This window comes from Danio rerio, chromosome 25, assembly GCF_052040795.2.
Source record: "Danio rerio strain M-AB ecotype USA chromosome 25, GRCz13ab, whole genome shotgun sequence".
Lineage (NCBI taxonomy): Eukaryota > Metazoa > Chordata > Actinopteri > Cypriniformes > Danionidae > Danio > Danio rerio.
Genome location: NC_141045.1, coordinates 17,487,501 through 17,510,000, shown reverse-complemented (window position 1 = coordinate 17,510,000; position 22,500 = coordinate 17,487,501). Strand labels below are relative to the sequence as shown.

Here is a 22,500-nt window from a genome sequence, read left to right as displayed (position 1 = left end):
TTCTTCATTATTGGTATAATTTGGGGAAAATATATTTAGCATTAAAATAAAATAAAATATATTTTATACAAGTGATCATAAGCAATATGTTTATATACAAATAAAAATATATACATAGACGTTATTATAAATTGTATATATACTAAAATATTCTAAAATGTAGCAAAATTATTTTAGTATATACACACACACACACACACACACACACACACAGTTGAAGTCAGAATTATTAGCTCCCCTGAATTATTAGACTGCTTGTTTATTTTTTCCCCGATTTCTGTTTAACGGAGAGGAGATTTTTTTTTCAACACATTTTTAAACATAATAGTTTTAATAACTCATTTCTAATAACTGATTTATTTTATCTTTGCCATGGGGACAGTAAATATTATTTGACTAGATATTTTTCAAGACACTTCTATACAGCTTAAAGCGACATTTAAAGGTTTAACTAGGTTAATTACCTTAAATAGGCAGGTTAGGGTAATTAGGCAAGTTATTGTATAATGATGGTTTGTTCTGTAGACTATCAAGAAAAAATATAGCTTAAAGGGACTAATAAATTGACCCTAAAATAGTGTTTAAAAAATTAAAAACTGCTTTTATTCCAGCCAAAATAAAAAAAAATACTTTTCCCAGAAGAAAAAATATTATCAGACATACTGTGAAAATTTTCTTGCTCTGTTAAACATCAATTGGAAATTATTTTTAAAAAAAAAGCATTGAAGGGGGCTAATAATTCTGACTTCTGACTGTGTGTGTGTGTGTGTGTGTGTGTATATATATATATATATATATATATATATATATATATATAAACCAAGAACATTTTAATAATATAATACTTTTTTATTTATCATCAATATAATTGTCAGTATAATTTGTTTGTATGATTTAAACAAAATACATAAAAAAATATAATATATAAAAAGCTATTTTGACAGTTTGACAAACATTGCAGCTGTTGGACAATGTACTTTTGAGGCTTTTTAAGGCAATGATGTAACAGCTGTTTAGATCAAAACTATGCAGTTAACTTATAAGGATAGTGTCTATTTTTAATATTTATAATTTCAGTGCATCGAAGGCCATTAGCCTGTTATTGAGCAGAGCAAAATGGGTTATTACTCTGCCACAAGATGGCGACAGAGACCGGATAATAAGGTATTATAAAACTCTGCGAAAAATATCAAATTAAAACGGATCAATTCATTGTAAAACTGTTAAGTGACACTTAGTTGATTTCTCTTTTGTATGCTGTTGCGCTGTATTTATCAGACCCCTCTAGTTTTTCACAATTATTTTGTGATTTTTTGCTTTAAAAATGACTGATTTTGTGGCGGTAATTTCCAGAACTTCGCGGACAATTTTGCGATTAAAAATGTTTATAAACGTAAATTATTATATATATATATATTTAGCATATTAGATAGCCTATTATTTTAGGTGTGCAATCTGAAACAATGACAATAACACAATCATTTATCGATTTAACACTCATCATAATACCAGCCATACATGTAAAGCACAAAAAAAGTCCTTCAATTTGGTCACGTCTAGCAGCGGTCACCAATCTCATCTCCTGTCTGTTCCAGTGCTCCGTTTGCTCCAAATTTCTTTTGCAATCTGAAGAGCGTCAAACGCACAAAACGCCCAATTCGAGCCACAAGATGTCTATTTGTCATCTTTGTTATATGACTACATGTAAATCACTCGCACTTTGTCTGCGTCTGCTTACTGCACAAGCTGAAAACTCCCCTGTCCCCCTCCATGTAATGTAATTACTGTGAGAGCGAAGGTAAGGCATCCTTTTCTGAGAGAAACTCAAATACAACATGTGCGCTGCGTTTGCAATGTCTAAAGTCACGTAAAACAATTCATTGCAAACTAAAATAAATATATTTTGATTTATATGGTTTAGAATTTGATGTTTTATGAGATTATTTACAACTTTTTGTTGACTAAGTTGGATTCAGCGATCGCAGAATTGCGAAAAACTAGGGGGTCTGATTCATACCATATTAATTTGGTAGTGATTGTGTTGCTTTGGCTTTTTCTGGATTAATTAAGGTGATCTCCCGATTGCAACAGAGAAATGCTGGGAAATCGCTGTAGACTGATGGCATTTCATGCGGTTCAGCCTTATAAACTTTAAAAATGTGAGCAAAATCACCTGTTTTGTCAACACTTTAGACATTGAGCTAGAGAATCATTCAAATACTATCTCTAAAGTGACGTTGGTGAAGTAGCAACGGTTTCTACTGTTCTGACCAGCTGCAGATGTGAATGAATGGCAGAAGTAGTTACTCATTCAAAAGAATTTTTGACACTCCTTGTTTGATTTTATTTTGATTTTTTTGAATTGTTGTATAAACGCAATATCACACTCGGAGCAGTGTGATATGGATGTATATGGTCACTGGTGGTAAACCAAGGCACAAGGCTGTGCACGTCTTCTACCAGTGCCAATATACAGACATATTGTATTGCTACTCTTGTGAAATTGCTCATATACAATTTGTTAATTTCAATAGATCATAATGATTAAAAATATGATGATCATTTCCTATCATTTATGGTCCTAAAATAAAGAAGTTCAGTCTCCTACAAAAGCAGATAAAAGGACAGGAGAGAAAAGACCCAAAAGAACCAAGTTAAGTGAGAATCTACAAGAATTCTGATCATTTGAAATGGGTCTGATGTATGTACCAAAAACATCACTTTTCCTTTTAGCTTCCAATGCTTTTCGATTGTGGGATGTTTGTGAGTTAAAAAAGTGTGAAAAGTGAAAAACTTCAACAGGAGGGTTATGTTTGTGAAAGGTGGCATTGAGGTCATTTTTAAGACCCAGCTTCTGTGAGAGTTGTGTTACACTTCATATTATTTGCATGGAATTTTTCATCAATTCACTGATGAAAACAAATGTTTAATGGGGTAGCTGAGTGAACCGGCAGACAAAAAGGCAAAAACAAACATTTAAGAGTTAAAAATGGATTTATTTGATGCGTACAGACTTTAATTGTATCATAAATTAAGAGCAACACTGAAATATACAAAGACTAAAATTTACAAAAGCATATCCTCAAAGGACTGTGCAAAGCTAAAGTCTTCTCACACGACGACCTCAGTTTGTTTTTAGGGAAAGGAATGGGATTGAGAGAGAAAAGCAGCCTCTGCAACAGAGACGACGACAAACACGGAGAAAAGTGAAGGTTACTTTACCAGACGTTGTGCACTAAATAAAAAAAGCATGCTGGGATACTCAAGCATGGCAGTGTACTTGTGTTAGTATGTGAGCTTTTTAAATAAACAGAAAAAAATTCATAAAAAATGCGTACTTTCTGTGAAATACAGTGAAGTGCATACATTAGACCCATGCTGCATTCATAAGAGTGAGGTTATTATCTTCATTAAAGAGACAGTTCATGTTAAACATTTTAATTAGATGCTAATTTATTCACCCTCAGGCCATCTGAGATGACTTGTTCTATTTAGTAGTACACTAAAGAAGATTTAAAAGGGTTAGTTCACCTAAAAATTAAAATAATGTTACCTCATCTCGAGACCTTGTAAATCTAGATGAAATCCTGGAGCTCTCTCATCCATAGACAACAAGGGTCTCAAATCGTTCAAAGTCAAGAAAAATACCCCGAAAAAAAACACCCTTGATCATGAATGTGCACAATATTGACCTTATTCTAAAATGCGGAAGTGTGCCTGTTTTCGCGATTGTTTTAGAACTTCCAATTCAGTTGCCTATGGGAGAAATGACTAGGAATAATAAACAGCAGAAAACGGTCAAATTACTTGCTCGACAAACAAATGTTTACATAACTATATAGACCAAGTAGAATAATATCATAAGGAAATATCAGTTTGCAACATCAAACAGCAAAACGAGCAGTTTTTAATGTCTAAAAATGAATGGAAGTGAATGAGACCGGAAGTCTCGAGCCAAAAAGATTGGCAGAAAATGGCTGCACCCACTCGTCGGCGAAGAATAAGGAGAATACTGACACTGCGAACAAGAACATGTTGAATAAAGCTGTTATTTTAGTTTTATGTGGACACAAAAGTATTCTGATTGAACCACTTGGAGAATATGCTGTTTTAAAGATGTTTTTTGGTATTTCTTTATGACTTTGAATAAATTTGGACTATTGTGGTCTATGGAGGATGAGAGAGCTCTAGGATTTCTTCTTAAACACCTTAATTTGTGTTCTCAAGATGAACAAAGGTCTCAGGGGGGTTAAAACGACACAAGGAGCTGTGATTTTTAATATAATTTTTATTTTTGGGTGAACTTAACCTTTAATCTGACATTGTGATTTTGGTAAATTTATAAAAATTAAGTCACTGGCACTTTAAGAGACAAAAAAAAAAACACACATACAGGCAACACAAAATTAATACCTGTAGCTCTTGATGATACATTGAGTTTTTTTATGAAGTGGAATGATCAACCCAAGCAAGAAACTAAATATTATTTACAATATTATTACATTTAATCCACATCAGTGGACACTGGTATTAATTTTATGTATGTAAATGTATTGTTTTTACTCTTTAAATGCCAGCAAGTCATTAACCTGCATTTTATAAACCAGTTTCATCTATTCTATATATAAAAATATTCTTTAAAGTTCTGAAAAAATAGTCACCTTTATCTTGAAATGCCCTGAGGTTGAGTGAATTAACTATTAATTTGATATTTAAAAAAAAAAAAAAAAAAACTGAAACTGTCTCTTTAAAGGTGATGCAGTGCGAAGCAAAACAACCTGATCACCTGACCCATGCAGGCCAATCACGTTCCTGCTGTCACGATTCAGCCAATCAGGGCTTGGAGCATTGGAAACTTGAAACAGACTAATGTATGATGTGGGAGAAGGATGGGAAGAATGAAATATGAGGAGAAAGAAGAGAAACAGCACTAAAAATCATAGGCGAATTTTGCAGGAAAACTGTAATTATGCTTGTTCAGTACACTTAAAAACAGAAACAATATTTTAAAGCTTTACACCACACAATTAGCACTAAACATTTAAGTTATCCTAATTACGGTCATCCCAAATGACATTTTGTCCACTTCTATATTACAAATCAATGCAAAATATAATGCATTTTTAATCAGTAAAGCAAATGTTCAAGTTACATATGGATTTGTAACTGGTCCCAAACACAAAACAATAAAGCCTACTATATTTCCTCATGAACAAGATCGTCAAAATGCATTGTAATACTGTTCGGCATTTCCATTGCACACACATGGACAAACCCGTCAGTTTCAGGCAGTTAGGATGAAGCGGCGCAGCCCTTCTCAATAAAGTGCTCTTAGTTGATCTTTGAATCTGATATTTGTCAATCTGATGAATGCTTATGTATTCATCATGTATACGAATGTTTCTTAAACCCTGTAAGCCCATGAAGATGCAACTTAAAGGGACAGTTCACTCAAAAAAAACTATTCTGTCATCATTTACCTTCATATAATTTTCAAAACATTAATTTGCTGAAAAAACAAAGCAAGCACCGTTGACATTTTTAGTTTGAACACAAATACTATACTAATATTTCTGCAGAACATCAAATGTCATGTTTTAGGAAATGTTTCAATCATTATTTTGTGAATGTCTGTGAGGTTTCAACTATTCTTATACAATTGAAGTCATTGGGGTCCAAACTTTTTTACTTCCATAACATGACCAAAAACTCTTTCTATTTTTCATAATTTCATTCAGCACCAAAAGTGCACAAATGTTCGCAGATTTTATACTTTTTTTCCTGAATGTTTCAGCAGTTTTTATACCATGAAGGTCAATGGGGTCTTACAAAATGCTTTAGATTTTTGTTGCATGTACAAAAATCATAATTTTTTGTCTGTGGAACATGAAATGTCTTATTTTAACAAACATTTTGACATATTTCTCCATATCATGATTTTGGCCATTTTTGTACATTCAAAGTCAATGGGGCCCAGAAAAATTAGACCTTATTGCCCTCCATTAATGTTTCTGCAGATTTTATATTTTTCTGAATGTTTTACTTTTTTTATGCAACAAAATTCAATGGGCTCCCACAAAATGCTTTGAATTTTGTCAATGTTTGTATGTAGAGTATAAAACTTGATATTTCACAAAACATTTCAACATATTTGCATATTTGTCCAGATCTTTGGATCATAGTCAATGTTTGTCTGCAGAATAAAAAAATGTCATTTTAATCAATGTTTTAACATATTTGTCCAGATAATAAGAGTCAGTGAGGTTTCAACCGTTTTTATACAATGAAAGTCAATACGGCCCAGAAAAAAACTGCACTTCCATTACATCTCCAAAAACACCTTCCATTTTTCATAATATCAATTAGCTCCAAAAATGCACTCAGCAGTTTTTCTGAATATTTTCATGAACTGTTTTAATACGAAAACGAAACGATAACGAAAGTCAACAGTCCTGAAATAATGCTTTGTGTTTTTTTTTGTACTTTTGTTTGTTTTACTCCAGACAAAAAAAACATTTTATCCATATTTGTTCAGAGTCAGTGAGGTATCAACCAATGTATACAATGTAGGTCAATAGGGTCCAAATTATTTTTTAGATGTCCAAAAATGCTTATTTGGATCCCATTGACTTTCATCATAAATCCAAAAACACTAGTTTGGACCCCAATTACTTTCATTATATGTCCAAAAAACACTAATTTAGACCCCAGTGACATTAATCATATGCTTAAAAAAAACAATATTTTGGACACTTTTTACTTTTATCATATTTTCAAAAGCAATTGTTTGGACCTCATTGACTTTAATCATATATCCAAAAACATTAGTTTGGACCCCCATTTACTTGCATCATATGTCCAAAAACACGCATTTAGACCCTATCAAATTTTATCATATGTTTAAATAAACACTATTTTGGACCCAATTGACTTGAATCATATTTACAAAAACACTCATTTTTGGACCCCATTGACTTCATTGTAAATCCAAAAACACTCATTTGGACCCCATTGACTTCCGTCATACATCCAAAAATACAATTTTTTCAAACTATCATTTTGCTTCTGACACGTGAAAAAAAAAGTCATATTAGCTTAAATCAACATGAAGGCAAGTAAATGACAACTTTCACTTTTGTTGAACTGCCCCTTTAAAACCCTTAAACACAATTCACCTTTATGTATAAACCACTATAAAAAGTACCAAAAAAAAAAAAACCCCTATGCTCTACAGAGTTTAAGCCCCGTTTCTCTGGTAAACGATAAGCAGTCAGTATGGCTGCAGGGACCCACTCATGCTCACTACTGAGGGAGTGATGGCTTCTCTGCTCATCTGACTAGTGACCTCATGCAGGACATAAATGAAGGGTAAACCCAGACTCAGCAGCTCATAGAGGAACATATAGTCCTCCTGCCGCTCTCTGATGTGGTGCCCTACGGCCCGGGACGCCCTGTGCATCCAGCGGGCGAGCCGGCGGGGCGAAGCGAACACAGTGCGGCCCACACGCAGAGGCCAGTGCAGGCTTTTCCTAATAAGGGAAGTCAGGGTACCTGAGGGCTGCCCGCGGGTCCCATCGGTGGATGTGTGGTTCGAGATGGTGATTGATGAGGACCTGATGCCACCGTCCTGTATCTGTGTGATACATGGATGATGATGTAATTAAACAGTGTAACAGTTACAGTACATAAGTGTATATAACACAAAGGGGACTGGCTGCAGGGATGTTCAGACATAGTAATAATCAAACACATTACCGTTATGATTTACAACTACCTTTAAATGATTATTGTTATTAATATTTTCTATAATATATACAGTTATTAGTGTTACATTAAATTACTTACAAATAATCAAACACATTACTGTTATTATTTACAGCTACCTTTAACTTGTTATTGTAATTAATATTTTATATAATCAATACAGTTATTAGTGTTACATGTAATTATTTACAAATAATCAAACACATTACTGTTATTATTTACAGCTACCTTTAAATGACTATTGTTATTAATATTTTATAAAATCAATACAATTGTTAGTGTTACATGTAATTATTTACAAATGATTATACATTTAAAATTTCACGCTACAAAATGCACCACACATTCTCTATCAGAGACAGGTCTGGACTGCAGACAGGCCAGTTTGCATGCGTCAGTTTGTTTTCACCAGCGTTGTTTCGGTTGAACATAGAGAATAATCAATTCTGGGATCCCCACTTTAAATGAATACATTTGCATAAAGTAAATTGTTTCTCAATGCTTTTACTGGAGAAAGTTTTTTTTTTTTTTTGCACCGTCTCCCCGTGCCACCCCAGCAAGATGCCGCCCTGAGCAATCGCCCATACTGCCCATGCCTAAATCCACCACTGGTCTTCGTTGTCACATTTTGCGCTTTAAAATGTGCCACACATTCTCTATTGGAGACAGGTCGGGACGGCAGAAAGGCCAGTCAAATACCTGTATCCTCTTCCTCTGCAGCCAGGGCTTTATTAAAAATACTATACTATAAAAAATACTATAATTAACTAATTATGAATGACATAATTATTTAATATTTTTCTTAATTTTCTTCTTATTATTTCATTCAATCAAGTTTATAATGATTATTAGTCAGAACAATATAACTGACTAATAACTAGTTCATAATTTTAACTGACCTAATACAGGGTATCTGCACATTTTTTAACAGAAAATTTAAGACCTTTTAAGACCTTTTTAAGTCCTCTAAAATGAAAATTTAAGACTTTACCTAAAAAAAAACAGGAAAATGTTCAGTGTGAACACAGAATGATGTGGTGAAGTATGGCGGCAAATCTATGGCGGCAAATCAATGGCAATATAAATCGAGCGTAGCGGTGATGTTTGCGCGCGAGGAGAAGTGAACCGTGAGCAGATTACTTGGTTGACTTGGTTTACTTGTTATCTCTAACGCTATTGGCTACTGTGCCTTTCCGGAAGTTAGCCGGGATTGGACGCAAGTTAAAAGATCATGCCGTTAAATATATATACAATTTGCAAGTCATAATCATAAGAAACTTTCTGAGAACTTTATGAACTTTATGAGGATTCAATCTCGAGAAACAGTCAAATAATATCCAAAATAATGACTTGCATTCTTGTAACATGACTTTCTGAACCCATTTGATTTGTCCGTGCAGCACTTGTCTGGTTTGTTGTATTTTACTTCATTATTAACCACAACAGCAGTGCTCATTATTACACTTGGGGATGATCTTTCTAGGAAATATTGTCTTCAGAAGAGTTTATTTGCGTTTTAGATCTTTATAGATAATTATAATTAATTTATCTTTATAGATAATTGTTAACATTGTTTGTAATATAGATCAGTGTAAAATATATATATCTATATATATTATATATATTTTTTAATCTCATTTTTAGTTAATGATTGAATAACCTGCATATAAAGACTTCAATCAAAAATGATTAGCCCAATTAAACAAAAAATACAGTGACAGACATTCAGATGGGTTTTTATCGCCACCTATTGAGCAACAATTTAATTTCTACAATCTTCGTTTGGCTTTACTCACTATCCATTACATCATTCCACTTCAGAGGCATACAAATACTACTTTCTATACGACAGGCCCACATCTTAAAGGTCACATATGCAGTTGAAGTCAAAATTAGTAGCCCACTTTTTTCTTGTTTTATTTCGGCAAGAATAAAAGCTGTTTTAATTTTTTAAAACCCATTTTAAGGTCCATATTATTACCCTCTTTAACCTATTTATTTTTTTCGAAAGTCTACAGAACAAACCATCGTTATACAATAACTTGCCCAATTACCCTGCCTAGTTAACCTAGTTAAGCCTTTAAATGTCACTTTAAGCTGTATAGAAGTGTCTTGAAGAATATCTAGTCTAATATTATTTACTGTCATCATGGCAAAAATAAAATAAATCAGTTATTAGAAATGAGTTATTAAAACTATAATGTTTAGAAATGTGTTGAAAAAAATCTGCTCTCCGTTAAATAAAAATTAGGATAAAAATAAACAGGGGGCTATTAATTCAGGCGGGCTAATAATTCTGACTTTAACTGTTTAGTGGAATAACAGACTAATGGCAATATATTTACTATAAACCTTTGTACTTTATGCACTGCATGCATGTATAGCCTATTTTGTATACTATTGTCCAGCCAATTTATTCTGACTAGTTCTTCACAGAAAATGAGTCAAGGACAATGAATCTTAGAAAAAAAAAAAGATTTTTGTAAATTTGAACACGTTTAGTTTGAGTTCAGTTTAAATGTAGGTGCTAAACTTCATCAAATGGTTCAAAACACATTTAAAGTCTGAATTATTCGTCCTGATTTAATAGCCCATATATTTTCCCCAATTTCTGTTTAATGGAGAGATCTTTTGCCACATGGTATAACTCTCTCTTTCTCTCCCAAGTAATAAAGTTTGTTACAGAAATATATCTCATTATTTTGATATGTCATTATATGACTTGGTCATGATGGTAAGAATAGGCATTATTATGAGATTAATTATTACAAAAAATATCTCATTATTGAAAGTAAGTCTCCACCTATTATTACTGAGAAAGTAAGTCTATGTTTCACACTGTGACATTATGATAAGATTTCCTATATAATTTTATTTAACGGGGAAACTAGCTTACCTGCGTCCAATCCCGGCTAACTTCTGGAAAGGTAGAGTAGCCAATAGCGTTAGAGATAACAAGAAAACCAAGTCCCGCCCTAGGACTCACAAAAATCTAAACTGTTTCGCGCGAGCAGAGAGAAGAACCAGCGAGCGAGCGGAGAGAACTGATCGCGCGCGCGCTGTAGGCATGACCTCGCTCGCGAGAGCGTACATCGTGCGCACAGATGATAATGTGCACGCGCGGGACTTGTTTTCTCGCGCTGGATCAGTTGAGCGCGCGCGTGAAGATCCCCTGTGCGCTCGCGAGCTGTAATTTTCTCGCATGTAGACCTGTAATCTGCTCACGGTTCACTTCTCCTCACGCGCAAACATCACCGCTGCGCTCGATTTATATTGGCATTGATTTGCCGCCATAAGACGAGTCGGACATGATATTTAAGATCCCACATGAAATTTAAGACCTCCTTATGGAAAATTACAGAATTTAAGACATTTTCAGACCTTAAAAATCGAAAATTTTATTTAAGACATTTTAAGACTTTTTAAGGACCCGCGGGGACCCTGTAATATTAATAATGGTATTATTAGCAACACTAGTATTACTATAACACAAAAATTCTGAATAATAAATTTAATAATAAAAATGCATTTTATAGAAATATAATAACTTTTACTTTGTCATATTTTAAAAATACTGTGTTGACTTAATATAAAACATTTTTATTTTGAAACTGACAGCAAATGAGGTGCACACAAACCTGCTGCTGTTAATAATTAAAATAAGTAATTAGTAAAAGAAGTACAGCACCACGTATAACAAAAAAAGTTCAATTAAATTCAGGTTTAATCAAATATATTAGCATTACCTCTCCTCTTCGATGCCTAGTGCTGGTTTTCCGTTGAGAAAAGTGCATCTTGCAGTAAAAAGTGCCTGGAAGAGCATGAAACAACTGATCAAACTACCTGTCAATGCAGCAGTGCAATAAATGGGTGGTTCTTATAAATAAAGTGCTGAATAAATAAATCAGACCCTGCTGTGAGTCAAATGTGTGAGCTCCGAGCCGCAGTGAGCATCCGCAGATGTGGCAGCGGAAACACTCTCTGTGAAAGAAGAAACCCTCGGCGCTGAGTCTCTCCATGATGTACACACGCTTCTGACAGAACACACAGGTGTCGCTGCCGCCCAGAGATGCTGAAAACTCCTTACGCACGCTCACCTGAAACACACATACACAACACACACATTTAATCACAGAGGCAGAAGCAAAAGACAATCCAAACCATTCAAAAATTAACTATTTGAACAAAAGAGATGCTATGAAGGTAAACTGGAATTGAAATTTGGAACGCAGCAAATTTTCGACTGATGAAAATTATTGGATGAAAATATTGCTTTTTCCATTTCATGCTGGTTGCAATAGAGATAATGTACTGTTGTCATGGCAACGCTGTAAAATTGCCATTCAATTTTACTGTCAATATGTTTTTTTTTTTAATTATTGGGTTGTATTCTGTAAAATCTGTAAAATTAAGTTAAATAAAAAAAAAGTTGTACAAAATTACTTTACATTGTTATTTTTATACATATATTTTAAAAATATATTATATTATATTATATTATATTATATTATATTATATTATAACACACATAATATTTTTGCTTTTTTCAGACAAGTGGATGCAAAAATTTTGGTTTCGGTTTCAGACCAGAATTTTAATTTCAGTGCATGCTTAATTAAAATGAGTAAATATAAATAAATAAATAAATAAATAAGATTAATTTATAAAACATAATTGAAAATAACTGGGAAATTAATTAAAATTAAGAAAAAAAAAAGGATTTCTATTAAATAAATAAACATTTAAACTAATTTAATTAAACATCAACTTTTTTGGTCACTTTCAATTTGCTCAAATCTTTTAATTATTATTATTATTATTACTCCAAACTTAAATAAAAATAACTGCAAAATGAACTTTAAGAGTTAAATTAATATTCAAATTACAAAAAAAAATGATAAAACAAATAAATTCAAATAGAAATAATAAATGGAACTCAATGATTTTTAAACAATTTTTAAAAAATTATTTAATAAATGTAATACTCAATAGTTCACATCAATTTTTAAAATGTAAAAATGTAAAAAAAAAACAATAATTAAAATAAAAATAAATGTAAAGAAACAAAAAGAATAAACACATTTTTTTTAAGTATTGCATAACTTATCAGTCTTGCACAAATCTAGCTAAATACATTTTATAAATCTAATAAATAAAATGGAAACAATTACATTTGCATCAGTCTTCAACTTGCAAAAAATACAGTAAAAAAATTTATATATTTTGCGACATTATAGGGCAAACTTGGTCAATAAAGTAAGTCACTGTGAGTGAGCAGGTCAGTTTCACACAAAAGTCAAACATTTAGTTGATCAGTCAATAAATCGATGCTTTAAAGCCAAAGAGTTAGCTGATAAACACAACAAAGGCTTTGTGCTTTGACATCAAAACACACATTACCAGTCCAGACTCTGCACATCTTCTGGCCTCTGTCTGTAAACAAACACGCTCTTAAATACAGAAAACATCACGACAGCAAAAGAATAGCAAGCAGCTCCAGCTTCTTAACAACCCTTCTGCAAATCACAAGATTCAAACCAGAGCGCTTTATACTGAAAAACAACTAAAGAATAGAGAAAAGCTCCACATCCTGAGGCTGAAACTGCAATATACACTCAGTGTTTGTCTCTGAGTTGCATGAATAAGAACAGCGAGTATTCTCGCACCTTTACTTTACTGATTTCATAAAAGTGTTTTTTTTTTTTTTTTTCAAAGCATCCTGTTTTGCTATGTTCTGTACCTGTTACTTTTTTTTTTAGCACCTCTGGTGAGGTATCAAGTGAGCCGTACCTTTGCCATCAGATTGAATTGTCACTATCAGCATAAGACCAACCGCCTGATTTGTGTGAAATGTTATTTATTTATTTATTTTTTTCATTTTCAGAGAGGGGAAGGATTGGCATAGGACCAGGAGGCGGGAATCGAACTCGCGTCGCCATGAGCACCGGAGCACATGTGTCGACGCACTAACCACTACACCACTGGTGCCTACATGTCACATGTTTGTTAATGTTTATGATAATATCACAGTAATCGAGACAGAAGTATATTGTACCACCCATCTTAAGAAGTACTAGACTGCTATGGATATGAACAGACCAGAGATTTTTAAGTCTTTCTTTTGTTGCAACTTATCAGTTTGTGTCTAGAATTACAAATTCATTTTAAAAACTGTTTTCTCAAAATGAGCCATTAATTGCCACTTCAACAGCTTTTACATTCTCAAGATGTTATAATTTTGTTCATATCTGTATGATGAAAGTTGGTTCATACATAATTTTCTTAAATAAATGTAGCAATTTGCCTAAATATATGTAGCATTTTTCTACAAATACTTTGAATCAAGGAGCGAAATTATTAATTATGCAAAAAACATTAGAACCCCATTGACTTGGGTCTTATACAGTTAAAGTCAGAATTATTAGCCGCCCTGAAATATTAGCCCCCCAGTTGACTTTTTCCCCACTTTCTGTTTGATATTTATTCATTTAAACCCCTTGAGATGTACCATTTCATTTTCAAGGGGGTCCCACAATTAATCACAATCACATAATAATAACACCAAAAGACAAAACAAAACATAACTTACACAACATCCAAAAAACTGGACACAACATAAAAAAGTAGTAGTAGTATAAATACATACGTGTATATAGAAAACTATATACAGATCAGTGAATCAATCACCAAAAAAAAAATAATATCCTCAGGAAAAACAAGTACAATCCAAAATAAATATGATAGCAAAGTTCGCTTAAAGACCTTAAATGATGTAATGGACCGAATGTTTAATGAGAAGATTTTTTTCAACAAATTTCTAAACATAATAGTTTTAATAACTTATTTCTGATAACTGATTTATTTTATCTTTGCCATAATGCCAGTAAATAATATTTGACTAGATATTTTTCAAGACACTTCTATACAGCTTAAAGTGACATTTAAAGGCTTAACTAGGTTAATTAAGTTAACTATGCAGTTTAGGGTAATTAGACAAGTTATTGTATAGCGATGGTTTGTTCTGTAGAGTACTAAAAAATATATAGCTTAAAGGGCCTAATAATTTTTACCTTAAAATGGCTTTAAAAATTTTAAAGCTGCTTTTATTCTAGCCAAAATGAAACAAATAAGACTTAAAAAAATAAAATTTTAAAGGGTGTTTAATAATTTTGATTTCAACTTATGTCCAAAAACACTTTCTATTTTTCATTTTATCTTATACAAGTCAGTCGGGGTCCAACAAAATGTTTTGGATTTTTATTATATGTACAAATACACAATTTCTTCTATCTGCAGAACATAAAACGCCATATTTTAATAAATGTTTCAACATATTTGTCCAGATAATGAGAGATTATTTTTAAATTTTCATTAATCAATTGTGGTATTATGACAACAAATAAGTAAAATGGTTTAGTAACAAGAACTAGCATAATTAGTTACATTTGACTTCTATGTACCTGCAGTATTTTGCCTCCCACAGTTCACCCCCAAAAAAGGAAGAAAATTTTGTCATCATTTACTCACCCTTCACAAACCCAAAAGAAGACATTTTGAAGAATGTTGGAAACCTGTAGCCAGTTTAACCTACTATGGAAGTCAATGGCTACCAGTTTCCAGTATTCTTCAAAAAATTTTCTTTCTCTTACCAGTGAGAGGGTGATAGGATTGTTGGGTCTGTGGTCGGTCTCGTACAAGATGGCCAGAGTCGCAGCTTTAACTCCGATAGCAGATGAGACTTTACCCACTGTTCTCTGAGCAGCAGAATTCAACAGAGGATGGAAATGACGAACACACGGAGAGAAGGGGAAAGACAGGCAGGAATAAGGAAAAAAGTGGAAGATATATATGCAGACTACAGAAAAAGAGAACAGACTGTTTTTAAATCAATAATATACTTGTTTAAAATGATTAAATATCAGTTATTATAATTATTTTTATTATGTTATTAATATTATTTTATTACATTGTTATTATTAGTAGTAGTAGTATTGTGATCACCATTGTAGTTATATTAATAAATAAATTGTTTCCCCCCAAAAATAATTTTATAATAATAATCTGTAAATTTAATGTCTGAATTAAATTTGATTTAATTTATTGATTTAATGAACATTATAATTATTATTACTGTTATTATTATTACTACTTGTATTAACATTACTATTATTATTATTATTATTATTATTATTTATTATTATTATTATTAACACTGTTATTATTAACATTATCATTATTATTACTATTATTATTATTATTAACATTACAATTATTTGTATAATTATTCATATTAACATTGTTATTATTATTATTACTATCAACATTATCGTTATTATTAATATTACTATTATCATTATCATTGCGTAAAATACTGCAAATTGAAACTAATACAGTATAATGCACTTAATATACCTAACAAACTACTACTAATTGTTATATATTTTTATTTTATTATATAAACTATTTGAATAAATGAATTACTTGTTTATAATTATTTTATCATTATTATTATTATTAATATTACAATTATTATCAGAATTCTTTTTTATTATTAACATAACTATTATTATTAAAATTACGATTATTATTACTATTATTTATTATTATTATTATTATTATTATTAGTAGTAGTAGTAGTAGTAGTAGTAACATTATTATCAAGTAAAATACTGTAAATTGAAATGAATACAGTGTAATATATTTAATAAGTACGACTACTAATAATAATTATAATATATCTATTAACTGCATATTATTTTCAGTACTGTTCATATATTTTTTATCATTAGTAGATAAATAACTTTATTATTGTGAGTAAAAATCAGTTGTAGTGTTCATATTATTGCTATATTAGGGAATAAATAAGTAACTTATTATTTTCTTTTTGCATAGAATTTTTGTGAAAAAAACTGACACTAAAATGTTACAATAATCTTAATAATAGAATAGTATCAATATTAATAATTGCGTTTTAATTGCGTTTCTTTAATAATTGACAAGCCTTTTCAAATAATTCAAATATTGTTTGCTCCAAATGTAAATGAGTGAATTGAACTTGAATTTTATGTGTAGAAATATTACTAGTTTTAATCGCCATATCAATTCCCCATGCTTTCCCATTAGCAATAATCAATATATCCCTTATTTATCACAAACAGTGTTGTGCACTCCCAAAGAAAATAATGCTACACTACATATATTAACACATACTTTCCTGAATCGTTTTCCCTGAGACGCTTGTAACAAACGAAACCACTTATGAACTCTAAACACTTCTCCTCTGCCTTCAGTCAGAAATCAATTACATTTCAGAATCCCACAGAACAGGAGTCAAAACAAGTCAGGCTTTTCTGTCATGAGGGGTTGAGGTCAGCGTATTATGATTTTCTTTTTCTCTCCTCTATTGATTGCAGTGAGGACCTGCAGCTGAATACCTGTTTGGAAGGGTCAAGGCGCTCAACACGTCTGATTTCAGTGTGTTTATCAGCCTTCAGATGCGTTTCTGAAGCTTCACTGCACTGCAAACCAATCAAAATGTGCTTTCAGGAATGGTTTCTCAAATAAGGCTTAGTTTATTCAGGCTTAAACAAAGTGATGTGGTGTAAAACTGTGATCAGATGAGGAGCTTTTTTGTTTTTTACCTGTTTGTGTGTGAGTGAAGGAGCAGGAGACAAAAGGCAGGAAAGAGTGGAGGATTCTGGGATAGTTTGAGGAGGAGAGGAAGGAGAAACAGCAGGAGAGCTTTCATCTGTCTGTTTGAGGACATCCAGACCGAATGCACAGAGAGAAAAATACGACTAATAAACAATAGAAATAAGTTGCATGCTAGAGATTATTTACAAATTGGGAGATTACACACAATTTAAGATTATATTATTATTATCATTATTATTATTATTACTAATTAATAATAATAATAATAATAATAATAATAATAATAAACTACCATCACAGTATTACATGGGTTATTTCTTAAAATACAATGTATATATGATGATACTACTATAATACTAATATTCAACAAAAATAATAATTAGCAACTAATAAAAAATACATTAATACAATGAAGTATTATTATTATTATTATTATTATTCATGTTAGTGTAGTTAATACTAAAATATTATTTTATGATGATGATTACTACTATTATTATTATTATTAGAAATGACATTTTATACAAATATTAGAATATCACACAACTTAATTTTATATTATTATTATTATTAACAATACAAAATTGATAAACTACTATCACAGTATTAAATGAGCTATTTCTTAAAAAACTACTAGAATACAAATATAACAAAAAAATAATTAGCAACTAATAAAATAATACATTAATACAAGTATTCTTCTTTTTTATTATTATTACTATTCATGTTTGTGTACTTAACACTAAAAGATTATTATTATTATTATTATTATTATTAGAAATTACATTTAATATAATTATCTGGATATCACACAAACAATTTAATTTTATATTATTATTATTATTAATAATTATTATAATAATTACAATAATGATGATGATGATAATAATCAATGGTACTACTATAATACTAATATTCCACAAAAATAATAACTAGCAACTAATAAAATAATACATTAATACAATGAAAACAAGTATTATTATTAATGTTAGTGTAGTTAATACTATTTAAATATTATGATATTATTATTATTTTGATCATTATTATTAGAGCAAAATTGAACAAAAATTAGCACAGTGTATGCCCGGCTTTATAGATAATCTTTAATTTATAGTGAAAACTATATACAGCATGCAGTGTTACATGATTATATGTTTCAGTTCATGCAGGGGTCTCAAGTCTCACGCATTCACCAGATTTCAACCAGTTCCCATGCCACGCCTTGTATTTATCACACTGATTAGTAGTACACATTATCAAGGAAATAAATAAATCCTGACTGTAATAAAACTGTTACTATAAGTAGTAGTTGAATGCAAATAAAATGTTAAAATAATACTAGATTTTTTCAGTTTCACATTTGAACTATGTTTTGAATGTTTTGCGGTAAAACACAAGGGAACAAATGACAAGCAGAAGCAGCCTACATGCACAGTTGTGTTGACTAATAAGGTAAGACGATAGGGAAAAAGTCACATCATGACATCAGCGGATGTGAACACATATCAACATCCCTCAACCTCACAGTCCTGCATAAAGCATTACACTGCTGAGGTTATTCCAGTCAGAGCACACATGCAGCACTTAAACTGCTAAGAACAGAAAACAGGGTCCCATGATGATCTGGTGCAGTGTGTTTGACCTGAGGTTGAGCAGGGTTGCCGGTGAACAGGCTGCTCAGCTTCTGTGCTCGCTCTTTAATGCTCTTTCTGTTCAACGGCTCTCTTTTCCTCTGCTGAGGATTTCAAGGAAAAAAAAAAGAAGGAAACATGACTGTCTGAATCAATGAGAAAACTGATAATTCCAAGTTTACAGTCGATATAGTCATGCAATGCATGCATAAAAAAAAAAGATCTTTAATGATTTTCAAGAGTTTTTTAGAATTTTTTTTACTTAAACACTAAAACTTTATCATTTTATTAAATATTTTATTTATTTATTATTTTTTATTCTTTTTTAATTTTTTACAGAACAACCCCTTCCCCAATTAACCCCTTACAGATGAGAATATTAAAAATAATAATAACAATGATGACAAAAAAGTATGAAAAAATAATAATACAAAATAAAAGAGCACTGCATCATAAATTCTTTGTGTGACATTATTGTATTACATTATTACTTCAATTAATATTGGTGTTAGGTTAAATAACCTTTAAATGTACTAAATGTGTAAGTAAGTATCTAAATATCTTTTTTCACCTCTTAAAACATTTCAATCCTCATTTGTAGAGATGCAGTCATTCTTTTTCTGTGAAATTTATTCAAATATTTAATGCAAAAAATTGCAGCATAAATAATCAAATTCATATGTTGTCATTTACATTAGAAAATGTAATATATATTTAAATTCATTTCATATATATTTAATATATTTTTATATTTATATATTTAATTTTTTTAAATATGACATATAGTTCTTATTTAAACAATACATTATATTATTATTTAAATATTAGAGAAGGAATCTAAATTATTTTGCAAGCAATAACAGAGCTAGAAATCATAATTATTATTTTTTTATTTCAAGCCTTTTCAAATCTACCAAACTTTTATCATCTTCAAAAAGGTGATAAAAATTTTCAATTTGTTTTATTTTATTTTAAATTAAATGTGTATTTTAGCAAAAATACAATTAATAACACATGTTTGTAGTTTTAAATTGTCATAATTCAGAAAACAAATTCAGCAAAATCGTCTTTAATCTGAGATGCGATAAAATATAAATCAAAGGTATGACATTCATTTTCATTTTAATGTAACGCATTTGAATAAATCAAAATATTTGCTATACCTTTTATTTTTTAAGTGGTTTAAATTCTAATCTAAAAAAAATCTAACCTTACTTTAACATTTACTTTAGTCTGTTGATAATAATAATATATTAAATCACACTTGTTTACGGTCTATAAAGGGGGTTTTATGAGTCAATGTCCTGTTTAATGATACTTTGACAAACATTAGTGAAATTCATTGGCAGTATAATACTATCCAATGCATCACCTGAATGACCTGCTCCTCCAGCTGCTGCAAGCAGTGCATCATGGGACTGAGAGTGGGAGTGAAGGGAATGAGAGGAGATCTGGGTCGACGTTCACTGCTCTTATACGCCGAAGACACTGAACTGTATTGACACTCTGACTGGATCTCTGTGAGTCTGTGACTGCTCTGACTTTCTACATAGTGTTCAGTATGAAGAGTCTCGCTCCGCGTGTTTGATTCTAGCAGTCTCAGATATGGGGAGGGCTGAAACAACACCCAATTAGATAAAAGAGAAAAAAAGAATCACTTGGGATGCATGAAATATACACTGGAGCCATTCCAGGCTAAAATATGAGTGATTGCATGCAAATTTCCTAGATTTCCATATTATTTTAAATTTGCTCAAAAGGGTTATTTGAAGGATCCATTTATTCTAGGTTATTATTTTATGTTCATTAATTTATTTTGAATGGAATATCAATACTTGCATTTTAGTAAAAAGAAATCTAAATAATTAAAATGAACTTATCTATATATATATATATATATATATATATATATATATATATATATATATATATATATATATATATATATATATATATATATATATATATATAAATTACTTTTTTTTTTACCTGAAATTAATTTTATTGGTCAATATTTTTTTTATAAAAATGTTAAATATAGTAGTTTATTTAAAATCTAGTTAAATATTTATTGAAATCAAGTAAAAATATATTAAAATACCAATTTATTTTTAAAGAAATACAATTAATAAAAATATTTAGAAAATGCTTTAATCGTTAATTTTATTAAAATAATTACTTTTTAAAGTAATGTAACAAATTAAAACTCAATTAGAATAAAATAACTATAACTTTTTTATAAATATATAATATAATATTCAGAATTAACATAAAAAATGTAAATATTAGGAAAATACAACTTAATTAAAAAATATTATATATATATATATATATATGTATGTATATATATATATATATATATATATATATATATATATATATATATATATATATATATATATATATATATATATATATATATATATTTATATATATATATATATATATATATAATATCTGGGCAGTGGACACATAAACTGTTGCATTGTAGGGTCTTTCTCATGCTCAGTGATACTACCTGCCATTTGGCTTTGTCTGGAGTTGTCGAAGGATGTGTTGGCTCAATTTTAGGTCTGGCAAAGCGAGGGTTTTCAGTCAAATCCAAAGATACAGGTCTGTCCGCGTCAGAGTCACTCTCTGAATCAGACTGATTTCAGTAATATTGTACCAAAAAGATGAAAAGGAAAGAGCAGAGTGACTGAGTGAAAGCTAGAAAATGCTTCAAACTTCAGTTCAGTGGATGTTCATATTGAGCACTAATGCTGTAATTGACTAATTTAATACTATAATATTAAATGAGTATGTAATAGTTTAATACTATGACTGAGCTAATTTCAAATAAAAAATAAAATCACTAGGACGACTCTTAAAAGATTAAATAGGCCTGTCAAAATAAATAACCATTGTTGTGCAATATATTGTCACATATATTGAGATAAGCATAATTGATTTCATTTTAAGACCTTTTTATGTGACAGATTATATAATGTTTATACAATAGCACAATATTTCAAATAATTCTGAATTCTCATTCCTAAATTAATTAAGTTCCTGTAATTTAATATAAAAAATAAATGTCCGAATATAAACTTCAAGGTAGGTGTAGAATATTAATGTCTTTAATGCGCAATCAGATCAAATGTCTATGTATAGCACAACAAGTTCATATATTGATTAGTGACAGGCCTAAAATTAAAATAAAACATATTCTTCTGATTTCTACTCAATTTAAATCCTTTGAAAAAAATGGTAAAAATCTGCATCATATCTATAAACAATAATAAGTAAATGCAAAGTAAAATTCTAAGTATTATTAACCGTGCATTAACTAGCGTCTTCAATCTTACTAAAAGTATTTTTAACGATATGCAATGCAGACATTTATCCAACCATATCAACCAATAGATTACTGGAAAACACAAAATAAACAAACTTTGATAGGAGAGTAACC

General features: G+C 30.4%; 1 protein-coding gene across 29 annotated transcripts in view; it reads right to left on the bottom strand.

Moving 5' to 3' along the window:
* Positions 1-22,500, bottom strand: part of mical2b (microtubule associated monooxygenase, calponin and LIM domain containing 2b) — a 135,484-nt gene that overhangs the window by 37,194 nt on the left and 75,790 nt on the right. For 8 of the 29 annotated variants that reach the window (XR_015525827.1, XM_087311074.1, NM_001271913.3 and 5 more), the window contains 3 exons: positions 11,675-11,861; positions 11,511-11,575; positions 7,552-7,633 (listed from right to left, as the gene is read on the bottom strand). Coding sequence is in view for 27 of the 29 variants with exons in the window: in XM_087311074.1 (XP_087167200.1) it covers positions 7,552-7,633; positions 11,511-11,575; positions 11,675-11,861 (334 nt within the window). In the remaining 2 variants the exon portion in view is untranslated. Of the gene's footprint in view, positions 1-2,975; positions 3,588-4,261; positions 4,867-7,551; positions 7,634-11,510; positions 11,576-11,674; positions 11,862-13,164; positions 13,198-15,413; positions 15,519-17,198; positions 17,283-17,405; positions 17,517-19,060; positions 19,154-20,421; positions 20,665-21,567; positions 21,697-22,500 lie in introns of those variants that run through there. The other 21 variants (XM_087311067.1, XM_087311066.1, XM_087311069.1 and 18 more) reach the window with 16 other exon arrangements.